General features: G+C 32.4%; 2 protein-coding genes across 8 annotated transcripts in view; both read right to left on the minus strand.

Annotated features, from left to right (window-relative positions):
* Positions 1-19,788, minus strand: part of LOC135135649 (neurocalcin homolog) — a 103,696-nt gene that overhangs the window by 53,709 nt on the left and 30,199 nt on the right. The gene's annotated exons all lie outside the window — the stretch shown is intronic.
* The window catches only part of LOC135135650 (neuronal calcium sensor 2), a 96,951-nt gene that overhangs the window by 46,964 nt on the left and 30,199 nt on the right, over positions 1-19,788 (minus strand). For all 6 annotated transcript variants that reach the window (XM_064064770.1, XM_064064771.1, XM_064064767.1 and 3 more), the window contains one exon: positions 7,660-7,792. In XM_064064770.1, the coding sequence (XP_063920840.1) occupies positions 7,660-7,770 (111 nt within the window). In that variant the 5' untranslated portion in view covers positions 7,771-7,792. The remainder of the gene's footprint in view (positions 1-7,659; positions 7,793-19,788) is intronic.

The raw sequence follows: 19,788 nt of genomic DNA on the forward strand, positions 1-19,788 counted from the left end.
AAGAATTCGGTTTTGTAGTTCCTGAGTAAATCAATAAAATAAATTTACGCATTCATTATTTTTTTTGAGTCACCCTGTATATGCAAATCCAAAAAAAAATCAATGGAGTGATAAATCACAAGTACAGACTCATCATATTTTGTACAGTTTAGATAGGATTTATTTGGCAAACTTTCGAGCTGACGTCATCAATTTTTTGGAGGGGATAAGCAAATGTATTTTGACTAAACATTTATTATGCTCTTTATAACCTTAAAACATCTGCAAGATTTCAAAGCATTCGGTTTTGCAGTTCATGATTAAATCAAAAAAATAAATTTACGCATTCACTAATTTTTTTGAGTCACCCTGTATATGCAAATCGAAAAAATATGAATGGAGTGATAAATTACAAGTACAGACTCATCATATTTTGTACAGTTTAGATAGGATTTATTCGGCAAACTTTTGAGCTGACGTCATCAATTTTTTGGAGGGGATAAGCAAATGTATTTTGACTAAACATTTATTATGCTCTTTATAACCTTAAAACATCTTCAAGATTTCAAAGCATTCGGTTTTGTAGTTCCTGAGTAAATCAGTAAAATAAATTTACGCTTCCATTAATTTTATTGAATCACCCTGTATATGCAAATCCAAAAAATATGAATGGAGTGATAGATCACAAGTACAGACTGATCATATTTTGTACATTTTAGAAATGATTTATTCGGCAAACTTTCGAGCTGACGTCATCAAGTTTTTGGAGGGGATAAGCAAATATATTTTGACTAAACATTTATTATGCTCTTTATGACCTTAAAACATCTGCAAGATTTCAGAGCATTCGGTTTTGTAGTTCCTGATTAAATCAATAAAATATATTTACGCATTCATTAATTTTTTTGAGTCACCCTGTATATGCATATCCAAAAAATATGAATGGAGTGATAAATTACAAGTACAGACTCATCATATTTTTACAGTTTAGATAGGATTTATTCGGCAAACTTTCGAGCTGACGTCATCAATTTTTTGGAGGGGATAAGCAAATATATTTTGACTAAACATTTGTTATGCTCTTTATAACCTTAAAACATCTGCAAGATTTCAAAGCATTCGGTTTTGTAGTTTCTGAGTAAATCAGTAAAATAAATTTACGCTTTCATTAATTTTTTTGAGTCACCCTGTATATGCAAATCCAAAAAATATGAATGGAGTGATAGATCACAAGTACAGACTCATCATATTTTGTACATTTTAGATATGATTTATTCCACAAACTTTTGAGCTGACGTCATCAAGTTTTTGGAGGGGATAAGCAAATATTTTTTGACTAAAGATTTATGATGCTCTTTATAGCCTTAAAACATCTGCAACATTTCAAAGCATTCTGGTTAGCAGATTAAAAATTAAATTTCAAAATGTTGTTTTATAATTTTGATTTTTTTTCCAAAAATCTGGACGTTTCGGGTGAAAAGTCGATTCGGAGTTGTAAACTACATGTGTAGGACTATGTTATTTTATACAATTGAAAACCCATTTACTATGTACAATTTTGAAGTGACGTCATCGCATTAGTGGTGGGGATGATTAGACAAATTTTGGTTAGCGTTTTACCATCTACATGACATTCTTAATATAAGTACAAAATTTCACAACAATCGGTCCAGTACTTCCGGAGATTATCTGTCTAATAAAAATCCGGGACGGCAGACGGACAGACGGACGGACAGACGGACGGACAGACGGACGGATAGACGGACGGACAGACGGACGGACAGACGGACAGACAGACGGAAATGGGAGACCTATTTCTTCGTCTTCTAGGGGTCATGAAAGATCGAGAAAACGTAAAAGTAGAGAGTCGGCCGACGGACTCGATTACAATACTTCCTTTGCTTACGCTCGGGAAGTAATAACGGCATAATACACCGATTTTAATATTTGAACATCTTGAGAAACACAATGCTGCCGTTTGCTGAAGAAAATATGCCATTACAATGGAGATTTCAGCACGATAACGACCCGAAACAAACTACCAAAAGAGTAAAACAGTTTTCCAAGGAACATAAAATTGAAGTTCGTAAGTGGCCTGCGCAAAGTCTGGATCTGAATATTACAGAGAACTTAGTAGATGACGAAATCAGAAAGCAACATCCAGAAAAATTTCGTACTTCGAACGAATTGTTTACAGAACTTTTTGACGCCGTCTGGAATTCAACACGTGAAGAAGTTGCTGTCAACTAAGTGGACTCCATGATAATCGGTTCGTAGAAGATTTAAGAAACAATGGATTTACCACCAAATATTACGTTATTGTTGTTTTACATAAACTTATTTAATTTGTTTCCTTACTTTTGCTCGCGCTAAAAAATTTTGAAAGAATTATCTCACAATGCATATAAGACGAATATGACGTATATTTTTGTCTGCCAGTAGATACGATTTTTAATATTGCATCTGAAGTATAACTAGTTTCAGTAATTATTTACAATTAATAAAGCTTATCTGGACAAATGCTGAATGGAGTTTTTATTTAGTTTTTGACAATGAAATAAATATTCACGTATAAAACAGAACATTCAGACAAACCCAACAATAAATTAGTATATTTTTACTTCCCGAGCCTAAGCAAAGGAAGTATTGTAATCGAGTCCGTCGGCCGACTCTCTACTTTTACGTTTTCTCGGCCTTTCATAACCCCTAGAGGACGAAGAAATAGATCTCCCGTTTCCGTCTGTCTGCCGTCCCGGAATTTTATTAGACAGATAATCTCCGAAAGTACTGGACCGATTGTTGCGAAATTTTGTATTTATGTCAGGAATATCGTGTAGATGGTAAAACGCTAACCAAAATTTGTCTAATCGTCCCCACCACTAATGCGATGACGTCAGTTTAAAATTGTACATAGTAAATGGGTTTTAAATTGTATAAAATAACATAGTCCTACACATGTAGTTTATGACTCCGAATTGAGTTTTTACACGAAACGTCCAGATTTTTGGAAAAAAAAAATCAAAATTATGAAACAATATTTTGCAATTTAATTTTAAATCTACAAAACCGAATACTTTGAAATCTTGCAGATGGTTTATAGTTATGACAAGCACGATACATTTTTAATCAAAATATATTTACTTATCCCCCCTACAAAATTGATGACGTCACCTCAAAATTTTGCTGAATAAATCCTATCTTAAATGTGCAAAATATGATGAGTATGAAGTTGTGATTTATCATTCCATTCAGATTTTTTGGATTTGCATATTCATGGTGACTCAAAAAAATTAATGAAAGTGTGAATTTATTTTATTGATTTAATCGGGAACTACAAAACCGAATACTTTGAAATCTTGGAGATGTTAAATTTATCATAAGCATGATAAAATTTTGATCGAAATGTATTTGCTCATCCCCCCCTAAAAATTTGATGACACCGCCGCAAAATTTGCTGAAAAAATGCTTAAATGTGTAAAGAATGATGAGTCTATACTGGTGATTTATCACTGCATTAATATTTTTTAGATCTGCTTATACAGGGTGTATGAAAAAAATTAATGACTAAGTCAATTAATCTTATTGATTAAATCAAGAATTACAAAAATGTAATACAAAAAAGACTTCATAGGCTTGCAGTCGTCACGTTCCCAACAGCGAGGGAAGTACTGTCTAAACTCTTTAGACTAATTTTTTGAGATTCTTATAAGAGAGAGTTTTCTGACTTCATCAACGGATCATACTTTAATAAATCACCCATACTCCGCCACTGCCAAAACAATATGAATGCTTTAATAATCCGCCAGTATAGATAGAATCATAATGTTTTGCATATTATAGACGGACAAACTTTCATTCGATTTACCATGTACCGATAACCTTAAAACAAGATGAAAGATTTAACAACATTAGGCTTTGCAATTACAAAATTAAATTGTAAAATGTTATAAATTTTGATTTTGTCTCAAAAATTTGAATGATTAGGATAAAAACTCAACATGGGTTCTAAACCACGAGCGCAAGAGTATGTTATAAATAACATTTACTATGTACTGTAAAATTTGGAAATGACGTCATCCCATCGTTGCGTTGGTGTATAAAATATGACAACAATCGGTCCGGTAGTTTCAAATTTTATCTCTTTAATAAAAATCAACACCAACGAGAGATGGCAGCCAGACAGACAGACAGACAGACGAACGGGCGGAGATAACATGAAACTAACCAGTCGCCCGATGGACACTATTACAGTACTTCCAGAGATTAATGCTCGGGAAGTATCTAAAGACTAATTTAATAACATATCAAAGAAAAATTGCGTGTGACACATCATCTTTAAATCCACCTTGAAATCTAACTACCATTTTGCAAGACAAAACTGTTTATTAAAATATCTGCAGTTATTTTATCTTAACGGATTTTAATGTGTCAAAATTTCAGAATTTAATTCTCATACCCGTGTACAATATTTAAGGAAAAAATAACTACGAAACGCCACCTGATGTGAAAATACTTACAATTTGATTTTAGTACTTCATATCAGTACCGTGCAGTATTTAAAATGTAAAAAATTGGTCTAAAGAGTTTAGACAGTACTTCCCTCGCTGTCGGAAACTTGACGACTGCATGCCTATTGTGTTTTTTTTCTCATTACATTTTTGTAGTGGGAATTTAAAAAAAAAATTGCGATGACGTCATCAACATTTTTGCAAGGACACGTATATCAGTTGGGATAGATGTAGTGTAATACTAAGAATAAAATTATTATATTCTCAAATTTTCGGGAAAATGAATTGGGTCGTTTTGAATATTGATTTGTAATAATCAATAAAATAACGAAACAATTTACTCACGTATACGTATCAGAGGCAACTGAAAATCGTGTATGTATAAACATTCTTAATTTAAGATGACAGGCGTAACAGCATACGTGAGAGTCAAACAGAGAAACTGTAAACAAAACGACCATCGGTTTTATTGCTTCGACTTCCGCTTATTATATGCAGAATGCAGGTCTGTAATGTTAAAGTCGATGTAAATAAGCGTGCTACCCTTATGTTTCAACCGAGTTTTTCCTTTAACAAATTTTGTGTCTACCAAATTGGGTTGGTTGGGGTGTAATACTAATAATAAGTGTTGCCTTTAATTTAATCAATAAAATAAATTGACTTCATTAATTTTTTTGAACCACCTCTTAAGAAAATCTAAAAAATATGAATGGAATGATAAATCACAAGTACAAACTCATCATATTTTTTGCATTTTAGATAGGATTTATTCAGCAAAATTTAAGGGTGACGTCATCAATTTTTTTAGGAGGGATGAACAAATACATTTTGAACAAAAGTTTACCATGCTTATAATAACTTTAAAATATTCCCAAGATTTCAAAGCATTCGGTTTTGTAATTCCTGATTAAATCGATAAAATAAATTCACGCCTTCATTAATTTTTTTGAGTCACCCTGCATATGCAAATCCAAAAATATGAATGGAATGATAAATCACAAGTACAGACTCATCATATTTTGTACATTTTAGATACGATTTATTCGGCAAACTTTTGAGCTGAGTCATCAGTTTTTTGTAGAAGATAACCAAATATATTTTGACTAAAAATTTATTATGCTCTTTATAACCTTAAAACATCTGCAAGATTTCAAAGCATTCGGTTTTGTAGTTCCTGATTAAATCAATAAAATAAATTTACGCATTCATTAATTTTTTTGAGTCACCCTGTATATGCAAATCGAAAAAATTTGAATGGAATGATAAATCACAAGAAGAGACTCACCATATTTTGTACATTTTAGATAGGATTTATTCAGCAAAATTTTGTGGTGACGTCATAATTTTTTTAGGGGGGACGACCAAATACGTTTTGATCAAAAATTTACCATGCTTATGATAATTTTAAAATATCTTCAAGATTTCGAAGCATTCGGTTTTGTAGTTCCTGAGTAAATCAGTAAAATAAATTTACGCTTTCATTTATTTTCTTGAATCACCCTGTATATGCAAATCCAAAAAATATGAATGGAGTGATAGATCACAAGTACAGACTGATCATATTTTGTACATTTTAGATATGATTTATTCGGCAAATTTTCGAGCTGACGTCATCAAGTTTTTGGAGGGGATAAGCAAATATATTTTGACTAAACATTTATTATGCTCTTTATAACCTTAAAACATCTGCAAGATGTCAGAGCATTCCGTTTTGTAGTTCCTGATTAAATCAATAAAATATATTTACGCATTCATTAATTTTTTTGAGTCACTCTGTATATGCAAATCCAAAAAATATGAATGGAGTGATAAATGACAAGTACAGGCTCATCATATTTTGTACATTTTAGATATGATTTATTCGGCAAACTTTCGAGCTGACGTCATCAAGTTTTTGGAGGGGATAAGCAAATATATTTTGACGAAACATTTATTATGCTCTTTATGACCTTAAAACATCTGCAAGATTTCAGAGCATTCGGTTTTGTAGTTCCTGATTAAATCAATAAAATATATTTACGCATTCATTATTTTTTTTGAGTCACCCTGTATATGCAAATCCAAAAAATATGAATGGAGTGATAGATCACAAGTACAGACTCATCATATTTTGTACATTTTAGATATGATTTATTCCACAAACTTTTGAGCTGACGTCATCAAGTTTTTGGAGGGGATAAGCAAATATTTTTTGACTAAAGATTTATGATGCTCTTTATAGCCTTAAAACATCTGCAACATTTCAAAGCATTCTGGTTAGCAGATTAAAAATTAAATTTCAAAATGTTGTTTTATAATTTTGATTTTTTTTCCAAAAATCTGGACGTTTCGGGTGAAAAGTCGATTCAGAGTTGTAAACTACATGTGTAGGACTATGTTATTTTATACAATTGAAAACCCATTTACTATGTGCAATTTTGAAGTGACGTCATCGCATTAGTGGTGGGGATGATTAGACAAATTTTGGTTAGCGTTTTACCATCTACATGATATTCTTAATATAAGTACAAAATTTCACAACAATCGGTCGAGTACTTTCGGAGATTATCTGTCTAATAAAAATCCGGAGGCAGACGGACAGACGGACAGACGGACGGACAGACGGACGGACAGACGGACGGACAGACGGACGGACAGACGGACGGACAGACGGACAGACAGACGGAAATGGGAGACCTATTTCTTCGTCTTCTAGGGGTCATGAGAGATCGAGAAAACGTAAAAGTAGAGAGTCGGCCGACGGACTCGATTACAATACTTCCTTTGCTTACGCTCGGGAAGTAAAAACTTATTAGAATATTACAAACGTTTTAATTTATAACTTAGTCTTAAGCAGAATAACGAAAAGTTAAATATTACTGAAAATAGATCTGCTTCTGCTAACTAAGGCATATTCAATGAGTTTTGTATATGTATGGTATCCACTAACCGGAATATTGCTTAAAATTATCAAGTTGTTCTTTTACAACTATTTTTGTAAAACCGCATTATAAAATCGTTAAAATTATATAAGATATAATCTTTCGTTGGAACACAATATTCCTGATTCATCCTACCAAACTTACACAAATAACTATTTTTACCTCTTTCTACATCAAAAACTTTGATATGCTAAATCGCGTAAATATGTCCCGTATAAAACTCGATTGGTGCTATATTAATAAAAACTCACCTTAAAACCTTTATACCATTCTTTTATTGTACTTTCGTCATAACGAGTATGTGATTTCAAAAAATCCATATCCTCCTTGGAAAGCTTGTCTTTGCTGCCGAAGCATCCCATTTTTCCACAGGCAGCTTTTTACCTATAAACAAAAATAACCATCAATTAGAGAATACTCAATTTGAACAATTTAGTGACAACTATGTTACTACTCAAGTGTTCAGTGCTTTTAGTATGCAATTAATAATTAATTTAAAAAATTAGTCCAATCCTATTTGCGTACAGAACTTCCCTCGCCCGTTAAATAGAATCGAACAAATCCAGTTTTTTCCACAGTAAGTAGCTTAGGACAAACACCTATCTGCGATAATGTTAATATAAATATTATTATTCCAATGAAATACATAGAGATAAAGGGATGGGGTGAATTAAGGTTATCGCAGGCAGGTGGTTGGCCTAAGCTAATTTACTGTGGTAAATTACTTAAACCCGACGGTTTTCTTTGTCGTTATGATTTCTAACTTTAGTCAAAGTTTCTTAAAGTGGTGAGGCGACTATACAAGTAGGCACATAAAGTGTTAAGTATAATTCGATTCGGCATCTACGTAGTTACAAATGTCAATTTTACAATTATAATAATTATTAAGTACATATAAGCATAAGTGATTGGAAACGAGGCTTTAGATTTTGAACTAACCTTGACGAGATTCTTAGTCTTTCAGTTGTATCATTACAACTACTTAGACAACTATTAAGAGACATTTTTTGTACAAATAACTAGCATTGTATCGTTAGCGGAGGTAGGGTTGAAAATAGGAAAATACTGCTATCGTTCGGTCGAGTCCGCATTGGGTCGGAAATGAGAACATGTTACACGATTGGGACACTGGTTTTCACTGTACATCCGAATCTTGTTAGCTTCAGCGAATAAACCTATTTGCATTTTAATTACATATTTTTATCATGTTTTCCGACATTATTTGTATTGTAATAAAAGCATACAACCCAAAAAACCTTTAACGCAATATTCACCATTACGGTTCTGAAACACACGCCCAAGTGTAAGCTATTAAGTTAATTTTGTACACCAGCTTTCCAATAATATTTGTGCAAATCTTAACAACATGGTACGTTAAACTCGATGTTTATGTTTGTTAATCTCCTAAAATTAGAGCGTGATTGAATTAATTAAATTATCAAATATCTATATGCTGTATGCACATCTTCCCTCTGTTATTGTCCAAGTTAAGTACTTTGGAAAATTCGCGAAAAATGTCCTTGCACAGCACCTAGCTATAAATTAAGAGAAACAAGATTAAGTGTGCAATATATTATAATAGTGAATCAACTTTGAAAATACACGTTACGATAACAAAAGCTGTGAGCAGTGTTTTAAAAAAAGTAAACGATTTTTTTTTAGTCATTATTTGAAATGGATAATACAAACAGGTCCATAAATGTAAAACCCATTATTCATGTTACAGTAGAAAAATGTTTGGTGCCATTTATAAACAAGTTTCTCATATTCCTACAACTAAATTCATCTTTGTCGGAAAGAAAAATAATCACAATGTAACAAAGAATATATTGCATGTGCGTCATTACTATTCCTCAACAAATAATAACATTTACAGATAAGTGTAGCCAACAGTATTTTCGATTTCCTGTGTGGCTGTGCACTACAAGGTTACCCAATGATATCTGCTTAAATGTGGCGCATGTTACATTTTGCTTAAAAATGGTGCACCAATATTTAAGGACTATGTTGTTGGATTAATTTTTTCTTCCCCTACTTGGAGAAGCTTGAAAAACCGTAAACCAAGGCAGAATTGTAATTGGGTCCAAACCAAGTACTTTTATGTTTTCTCAACGTTTCATGAACCCTTGAGAAAGAAAAAATTGTTCGAAAACTACTTTAACAGAAATTACCTCGCCCTCGAAGTACAATAAGACATATATACAGGATGGTCCAAATAAAAGGAAGCAGATGGAACCGTAGGCGCTGTCCTTGCTTATATGAAAAATACTCGAACACGTCGATTTTTTATTCAAGTGGTACGTATAACGTTACTTTTTTCTGGAGGACAATTTCAATATGTATTACGTTGACATTCTTAACGAATAAGTAAAAAGAGGTGATAAGAGATGAAATTTTATTGATTTTTCATAATACAATTTCTCAGGAACCAATCCACCGATTTAAAAAATTCTTATCCTGTTAGAAAAAAAATTAATAGGACTTCGACACAAGATGCTTTTTGACCCATAGTGCCATTTAAGACTTTTGACTTGATAGCCAGGCCTCGTTCCTGGGTGAAGGTAAAATAACGAAAATAGTAACGTTATACGTCCCCTTTGCAACAAAAATCGACACTTTTCTCATAATCAAGTACAGCGCCTACGGTCCCGTCTGTTTCGTTTTAGTTGGGCCACCCTTTATATGTTTTTCGAAAAATTGTAAAATTTGATTTTGCAAATTTTATTACTTGTTTTTTAAACAGAACCCTTATAAATAAAATAAAGATATGTACGTAATGCTAAAGTAAAAGTAAAGAAACGTGCTACACGTATGTTTCAAATGAATTTTTCCTTTACAAAATTTTGTGATGACGTCATCAATTTTGGGAGAAGATATATTTTGATTAAAAATTTACCATGTTTACAATAACTTTAAAACGTCCAAGCATTCGGTTTTGCAGTTCCTGATTAAATCAATCAAAAAATTGACTCATTCATTAATTCTTTCAGTCACCCTGTATAAACAATTTTAAAAAGTTGATCGAAGGTTATTTTTCCAGAACTTTTTTTGAGCCCCCTTATAAGTTAAAAATAAATTTTTGGAGATTCATTCTAGTTCAAGTGTAGTTTATTTGAGTTGTTTTTCCGCCTCTTGAACGTGTGAAGATTTTTAGAAAGCTGACTGATTACAACATGTTTCGAATTTATTGAATATCTAAGTTATGTTCAGGTCATTACAAGCTAGGATCTGAAAAGTAACATGGATATTTTTAAAAAACATTGATTAAATTACAATAATTAAAATAAATAATTAAAAAATCCAAAACTTCCACAAATTAGTGTGATTTTTCTTTCACACCACTTTGAAGAAGAAGAATAGACATGCCGTTTGTGTTTAATGAAATTCCAACGCCTACTCCAAGTTATTTTTCAAATTAATAGGTACCCTTTACTTTAGGGCGAAGGAAATCTTCAATCAATTTTAACGAACGATTTATTATGATCACTTTAAACCGTTTCCAAGATTTCAAATCATTCGGTTTTGCAGTTTCAAAATCAAATTGTAAAATGTAGTCACACCATTTTTAGTCCTTTCCAAAAATCTGGATTTCTACGGTAAAAATCTAGACGGATTCGCAGGACTCACAAACCATAAATGGAATAATATGTAAAATTTAAATAACGCTTACTGAGCAAAATTTTTAGGTGACATCATCAAACTGTTATTGGAATGATAGATTAAACCAACTACATATTCCTAAAACACCTCTAAATTTGACAGACTTGCTACTTATGTGCCTAATAAAAATTGGTCGATGTTTATTCCGACAAAACTTCTCTGGCGCCTCAAGTACAAGTCCAACAACTTCCGCTTCTTTGAAAAATTACAAATTTTGATTTTGCAATATTTGTTTTGTGATAACCTCTATAAAGTAAAAATCAACGTCATAAAAACACCCCTCAGCTCCTGTGCCGTGGGCGTGCAAATTCCAAGGCGGCGTGGTCCGCATAGAAAGCGACAATGTATAATAGATTTAAAGCAGATAACCAAGGGGGAAAATATCATCTCAGCAATAATAATAAAACAATTGTACGTATTTAACTTCAAGTGTTTATATTTATACATCAAAAAATGTCACGTAGAAATGTATTTGCTTTGAATGAGTTGGTCTCCTCAAAACAGATAAATAAAATTATTAATTAACCCACAATCAAACAAAATGTTCGAAATATTATTACATATCATAATTCTTGTTTTATAATTATTAAATAAAGACGTGCGCATTCTTACATTTTCAAGAAAATGGGGTGACTCGTTCTTAATTTGATAATAAAAAATTGGTCTAAAGAGTTTAGACAGTACTTCCCTCGCTGTCGGAAACTTGACGACTGCATGCCTATTGTGTTTTTATTCTCATTACATTTTTGTAGTGGGAATTTAAAAAAAAATTGCGATGACGTCATCAACATTTTTGCAAGGACACGTACATCAGTTGGGATAGATGTAGTGCAATACTAAGAATAAAATTATTATATTCTCAAATTTTCGGGAAAATGAATTGGGTCGTTTGAATATTGATTTGTAATAATCAATAAAATAACGAAACAATTTACTCACGTATACCTACGTATCAGAGGCAACTAAAAATCGTGTATGTATAAACATTGTTAATTTAAGATGACAGGCGTAACAGCATACGTGAGAGCCAAACACAGAAACTGTAAACAAAACGACCGTCGGTTTTATTGCTTCGACTTCCGCTTATTATATAAAACATTGGGTTTTATTTTAATTCTTGACGGTGAAATTCACAATTGGTTGATTATAAACATGTCTATTTCGCATTCGCGGAACCAAGTGACCGCATAAAACAAATGCAGATCTGTAACGTTAAAGTCGATGTAAATAAGCGTGCTACCCTTATGTTTCAACCGAGTTTTTCCTTTAACAAATTTTGTGTCTACCAAATTGGGTTGGTTGGGGTGTAATACTAATAATAAGTGTTGCCTTTAATTTAATCAATAAAATAAATTGACTTCATTAATTTTTTTGAACCACCTCTTAAGAAAATCTAAAAAATATGAATGGAATGATAAATCACAAGTACAAACTCATCATATTTTTTGCATTTTAGATAGGATTTATTCAGCAAAATTTAAGGGTGACGTCATCAATTTTTTTAGGAGGGATGAACAAATACATTTTGAACAAAAGTTTACCATGCTTATAATAACTTTAAAATATTCCCAAGATTTCAAAGCATTCGGTTTTGTAATTCCTGATTAAATCGATAAAATAAATTCACGCCTTCATTAATTTTTTTCAGTCACCCTGCATATGCAAATCCAAAAATATGAATGGAATGATAAATCACAAGTACAGACTCATCATATTTTGTACATTTTAGATGCGATTTATTCGGAAAACTTTTGAGCTGACGTCATCAGTTTTTTGTAGAAGATAACCAAATATATTTTGACTAAAAATTTATTATGCTCTTTATAACCTTAAAACATCTGCAAGATTTCAAAGCATTCGGTTTTGTAGTTCCTGATTAAATCAATAAAATAAATTTACGCATTCATTAATTTTTTTGAGTCACTCTGTATATGCAAATCCAAAAAATATGAATGGAGTGATAAATGACAAGTACAGGCTCATCATATTTTGTACATTTTAGATATGATTTATTCGGCAAACTTTCGAGCTGACGTCATCAAGTTTTTGGAGGGGATAAGCAAATATATTTTGACTAAACATTTATTATGCTCTTTATGACCTTAAAACATCTGCAAGATTTCAGAGCATTCGGTTTTGTAGTTCCTGATTAAATCAATAAAATATATTTACGCATTCATTAATTTTTTTGAGTCACCCTGTATATGCAAATCCAAAAAATATTAATGGAGTGATAGTTCACAAGTACAGACTCATCATATTTTGTACATTTTAGATATGATTTATTCCACAAACTTTTGAGCTGACGTCATCAAGTTTTTGGAGGGGATAAGCAAATATTTTTTGACTAAAGATTTATGATGCTCTTTATAGCCTTAAAACATCTGCAACATTTCAAAGCATTCTGGTTAGCAGATTAAAAATTAAATTTCAAAATGTTGTTTTATAATTTTGATTTTTTTTCCAAAAATCTGGACGTTTCGGGTGAAAAGTCGATTCAGAGTTGTAAACTACATGTGTAGGACTATGTTATTTTATACAATTGAAAACCCATTTACTATGTACAATTTTGAAGTGACGTCATCGCTTTAGTGGTGGGGATGATTCGACAAATTTTGGTTAGCGTTTTACCATCTACATGATATTCTTAATATAAGTACAAAATTTCACAACAATCGGTCGAGTACTTTCGGAGATTATCTGTCTAATAAAAATCCGTGACAACAGACGGACAGACGGACAGACGGACAGACGGACAGACGGACGGACAGACGGACAGACGGACAGACGGACAGACGGACAGACGGACAGACGGACAGACAGACGGAAATGGGAGACCTATTTCTTCGTCTTCTAGGGGTCATGAAAGATCGAGAAAACGTAAAAGTAGAGAGTCGGCCGACGGACTCGATTACAATACTTCCTTTGCTTACGCTCGGGAAGTAAAAATTGGTCTAAAGAGTTTAGACAGTACTTCCCTCGCTGTCGGAAACTTGACGACTGCATTCCTATTGTGTTTTTTTTTCTCATTACATTTTTGTAGTGGGAATTTAAAAAAAAATTGTGATGACGTCATCAACATTTTTGCAAGGACACGTATATCAGTTGGGATAGATGTAGTGTAATACTAAGAATAAAATTATTGTATTCCCAAATTTTCGGGAAAATGAATTGGGTCGTTTTGAATATTGATTTCTTATAATCAATAAAATAACGAAACAATTTACTCACGTATACGACGTCGGTGTGTAATATGTAGAGAGCGGATTTCTGTCCGGTTAGGCAAGGTCAAACTCGGTACGGCTCGTACGGGATGCGAATTCATTGCAGTTACGGACTGCACTTCGTTTATTTGAGATTAGAATAACGCTGTTTCGTTGCACTCTGCTGTTAATTTCCGTTCTCATTTACTTAACCGTTTGATTAACAAATCGTTAATTATATTTATGGAATTAGTACCGATTAAATTCAGTGATTATCTATCACCCGGCGATCCAGCACGTCCCCCCCTATAATCGTGACGTAGCCCGACAGAAATCCGCTGTCTAGTAATATAAGAGGCAACTGAAAATCGTTTATGTATAAACATTCTTAATTTAAGATGACAAGCGTAACAGCATACGTGAGAGTCAAACAGAGAAACTGTAAACAACACGACCATCGGTTTTATTGCTTCGACTTCCGCTTATTATACAAAACATTACGTTTTATTTTAATTCTTGACGGTGAAATTCACAATTGGTTGATTATAAACATGTCTATTCCGCATTCGCGGAACCAAGTGACCGCATAAAACAAATGCAGGTCTGTAATGTTAAAGTCGATGTAAATAAGCGTGCTACCCTTATGTTTCAACCGAGTTTTTCCTTTAACAAATTTTGTGTCTACCAAATTGGGTTGGTTGGGGTGTAATACTAATAATAAGTGTTGCCTTTAATTTAATCAATAAAATAAATTGACTTCATTAATTTTTTTGAACCACCACTTAAGAAAATCTAAAAAATATGAATTTAAATTTTAAATTAGAAGACGGATTAAACAATAAACAGATCCAATAATAATAAAAAATTGGTCTAAAGAGTTTAGACAGTACTTCCCTCGCTGTCGGAAACGTGACGACTGCATGCCTATTATGTTTTTTTTTCGTAGTGGATTTCAAAGAATTCGGTTTTGTAGTTCCTGAGTAAAACAATAAAATAAATGTACGCATTCATTAATTTTTTTGAGTCACCCTGTATATGCAAATCCAAAAAAAAATCAATGGAGTGATAAATCACAAGTACAGACTCATCATATTTTGTACAGTTTAGATAGGATTTATTCGGCAAACTTTCGAGCTGACGTCATCAATTTTTTGGAGGGGATAAGCAAATGTATTTTGACTAAACATTTATTATGCTCTTTATAACGTTAAAACATCTGCAAGATATCAAAGCATTCGGTTTTGCAGTTCATGATTAAATCAAAAAAATAAATTTACGCATTCATTAATTTTTTTGAGTCACCCTGTATATCCAAATCCAAAAAATATGAATGGAGTGATAAATTACAAGTACAGACTCATCATATTTTGTACAGTTTAGATAGGATTTATTCGGCAAACTTTTGAGCTGACGTCATCAATTTTTTGAAGGGGATACGCAAATGTATTTTGACTAAACATTTATTATGCTCTTTATAACCTTAAAACATCTTCAAGATTTCAAAGCATTCGGTTTTGTAGTTCCTGAGTAAATCAGTAAAATAAATTTACGCTTTCATTAATTTTATTGAATCACCCTGTATATGCAAATCCAAAAAATATGAATGGAGTGATAGATCACAAGTACAGACTGATCATATTTTGTACATTTTAGATATGATTTATTCGGCAAACTTTCGAGCTGACGTCATCAAGTTTTTGGAGGGGATAAGCAAATATATTTTGACTAAACATTTATTATGCTCTTTATGACCTTAAAACATCTGCAAGATTTCAGAGCATTCGCTTTTGTAGTTCCTGATTAAATCAATAAAATATATTTACGCATTCAATAATTTTTTTGAGTCACCCTGTATATGCAAATCCAAAAAATATGAATGTAGTGATAAATTACAAGTACAGACTCATCATATTTTTACAATTTAGATAGGATTTATTCGGCAAACTTTCGAGCTGACGTCATCAATTTTTTGGAGGGGATAAGCAAATATATTTTGACTAAACATTTATTATGCTCTTTATAACCTTAAAACATCTGCAAGATTTCAAAGCATTCGGTTTTGTAGTTTCTGAGTAAATCAGTAAAATAAATTTACGCTTTCATTAATTTTTTTGAGTCACCCTGTATATGCAAATCCAAAAAATATGAATGGAGTGATAGATCACAAGTACAGACTCATCATATTTTGTACATTTTAGATATGATTTATTCCACAAACTTTTGAGCTGACGTCATCAAGTTTTTGGAGGGGATAAGCAAATATTTTTTGACTAAAGATTTATGATGCTCTTTATAGCCTTAAAACATCTGCAACATTTCAAAGCATTCTGGTTAGCAGATTAAAAATTAAATTTCAAAATGTTGTTTTATAATTTTGATTTTTTTTCCAAAAATCTGGACGTTTCGGGTGAAAAGTCGATTCGGAGTTGTAAACTACATGTGTAGGACTATGTTATTTTATACAATTGAAAACCCATTTACTATGTACAATTTTGAAGTGACGTCATCGCATTAGTGGTGGGGATGATTAGACAAATTTTGGTTAGCGTTTTACCATCTACATGATATTCTTAATATAAGTACAAAATTTCACAACAATCGGTCCAGTACTTTCGGAGATTATCTGTCTAATAAAAATCCGGGACGGCAGACGGACAGACGGACGGATAGACGGACGGACAGACGGACAGACAGACGGAAATGGGAGACCTATTTCTTCGTCTTCTAGGGGTCATGAAAGATCGAGAAAACGTAAAAGTAGAGAGTCGGCCGACGGACTCGATTACAATACTTCCTTTGCTTACGCTCGGGAAGTAACAAAATCAAAGTATATTCGTAAACCACAAGTACAAGAGCATAGTATTTCATACAATTTTGGTAATGTTAATTATGCAATATAATAAGGGGACGTCATCAAATTGTTGGTGAGGTTGTTTAGTCAAATTTTGGTTAGCGGTTTCACCAACTACATTAGTAAGGTGAAAAGACACGCGCATTGTGCGCAGAAACGTGCGCAGTGTGATACTTCCGGTTGTTTGCGTCCATGCTAGAAATTTTAGTTCCGTCCTCTCTCCACCAGATGTCGGTGTTGGTGTAGCGGGAAATGTGAATGCCTGTGCGCGAGCAGTTTGTGTGCAGGATTTAAGAAAAGTGGCGGGAAGTTTGAATGTGTGTGTGCGGGTAGTTTGTGTCCGTGCTCACAAAAAAGGTTGGCAGGATTGAGCCACAGGGATTGACATATTTGCCTTCTCGTCATTTTGACATTTCAAGCATTCAAAATCTGAAACATTTGTCGTGTGTCAAAAATTTGTCATTCAATTATCAAAAGGGCACAGGCATAATTAAGTATTCACCAGAAAAATGGAACTGACAAGAAGTTTATCAAAAAAGTCGCAGGCGACAAGAACTTTATTAAAGTCGTCATCTCAAAATATAAGCTAGGGGAGTATTGTAATAGGATCCATCCGACGAACAGCAACTTTCATGTTGACTCGACGTTTCATGATCCTAGAGCACGAAAACATAGGTATCCCCTTTCCTGTCTGTCCTCTCTGGTGTGTTGTCTAAGTTCTGTATGTCTGTGTCGATTTTTATGAAACAGATAATTTTCAAAACTACTAGAACGAATGTTATCCAATTTTATCTGAATTATAGGAATATTTTGTGGATTGTAAAATGCTAAACAAAATTTATTTAATCATCTCCACCAAAACATGTATTTAATCATTCCCACCAACAATGTGAGGACATCATGTCAATATGTTTAGTAATAAATGTTACTTGTGATTTTTGGAAAAAAAAAGATCGAAGGTTGTTTCGATAGAACTTCCCTCGCTCCTGAAGTGCAATCAAACATATCCAACAATTTCGAGAAATTATAAAATTTGATTTTGCGAATTGTATTTATTTATAACAATCCCTACTAGTTGAAATAAACATATCTACAGATGTAATGTTAAAGTAAATAAAAATAAGCGTGCTTCAAATAAGATTTTACTTTATACTTTATGATTAGGTCTTCATTTTTGCAAGGGCACATGTATCAACCTGGAATGATGTAGTACTAATAATAACAGTGTTGTACTCCCAAATTTTCGGGAAAATGAAGTAAGCCGTTGTTGCCGTTTACTACAATTTCTCTATTTCACTCTCACGTGTAGTCTTATATACTTGTCTTAAATTACGAGTACTTATAAATGCTTTCATTAGATAGTGCCGTTATTTTATTGATTTAAATCAAGATTCAAGAACGAATCAGTCCATTTTCCCGAAAATTTGAGAATACATAACTGCTATTATCAGTATTACATGGCATCTATCCAAATTGATATACGTGTCCTTATAGAAATATTAATGATACCATCACAAAATTGTGCAACGGAAAAACACACGCTTCTTTACTTTTCCTTGAACATTACATACATATCTTTATTTTAACTTAGACGAGTTATCATAAAAAATAAAATTCGTAAAACCAAATCTTATAATTTTTCGGAACAGCTGTACTTTATGGGCGAGGGAAATTCCGTTGAAATAATCTTGGACCAACTTTTTATTTAGAATCTAGTTGTTCGTCTATACTTCAGGGGCGAGGCAAGTTCTGTTTAATTAACTTTAGACCATTTTTTTACGTACAAAGGTTATTGTACAAAATAAATAAAATTCATTAACTTAAATTTTATAATTTTTCGAAGAAGCTGTTCGGGAGCGAAGAAAATTCTGTCCCCATAACTTTAGACGGATTTTTTTTAATTTGTCGGAACATGTCATCTTATTACAGTAATTGAAAAACATCTGTTAGAGTTATGTACGACCAAGCAACAAACTTATGCGCAAGCATTGTATACGTTTGTATAAATATACTGATTATTATGTTTCCGATGATCTTATTTACGTAATATTTTAAACACGTGCAGTTTTAAATCCGCAATACAAAAATATAAACGACTTTTTATAACTAAGCATACGCTGGAGACTTAAATTAGATCTACAAATCATTACTATAAATTTATGGAAATTGTTAAATATTAGAATGCCAACAAATTTAGTTTTTCTGGTGTGTGAACGTTTGGAGAAGGAAACAAATCTAAAATTAAATAATTACTAATAGCAAGGAGCAAAAATTACTTTGTAAATATTAAACAGATCAGTTGAATCTCAAAATATGTTTTCTTTTTCTTAAAAATATTGTAAAAAGAACGTGTCATAGTAGTACTGTAAACTGCTTAGCTAATATGTATGATCAGAGAAATGACAAATTAGGGGAAAATTAATATGTAGGTGGCCAATCCACAGATTTATCGTGTTTTTACACCAGTAAACTGATAAATTTTGACTATCAATTTACCACGCTATGGATCAGATCAAAAATCAAGACGGATTCATAAACCACACGTTCTTATATGTTATTTTATAAGAATCAAAAAGGTCTATTGCCGGAGATCTACATATAAATATTGGCTAGAATAGTCAAACAAGAAACAAAAAAATGGTCGAAAGTTATTTCGACAAAACTTC

This window comes from Zophobas morio, unplaced genomic scaffold, assembly GCF_036711695.1.
Source record: "Zophobas morio isolate AGI-343-1 ecotype UQ-CSIRO unplaced genomic scaffold, CSIRO_AGI_Zmor_V1 ptg000024l, whole genome shotgun sequence".
Classification (NCBI taxonomy): domain Eukaryota; kingdom Metazoa; phylum Arthropoda; class Insecta; order Coleoptera; family Tenebrionidae; genus Zophobas; species Zophobas morio.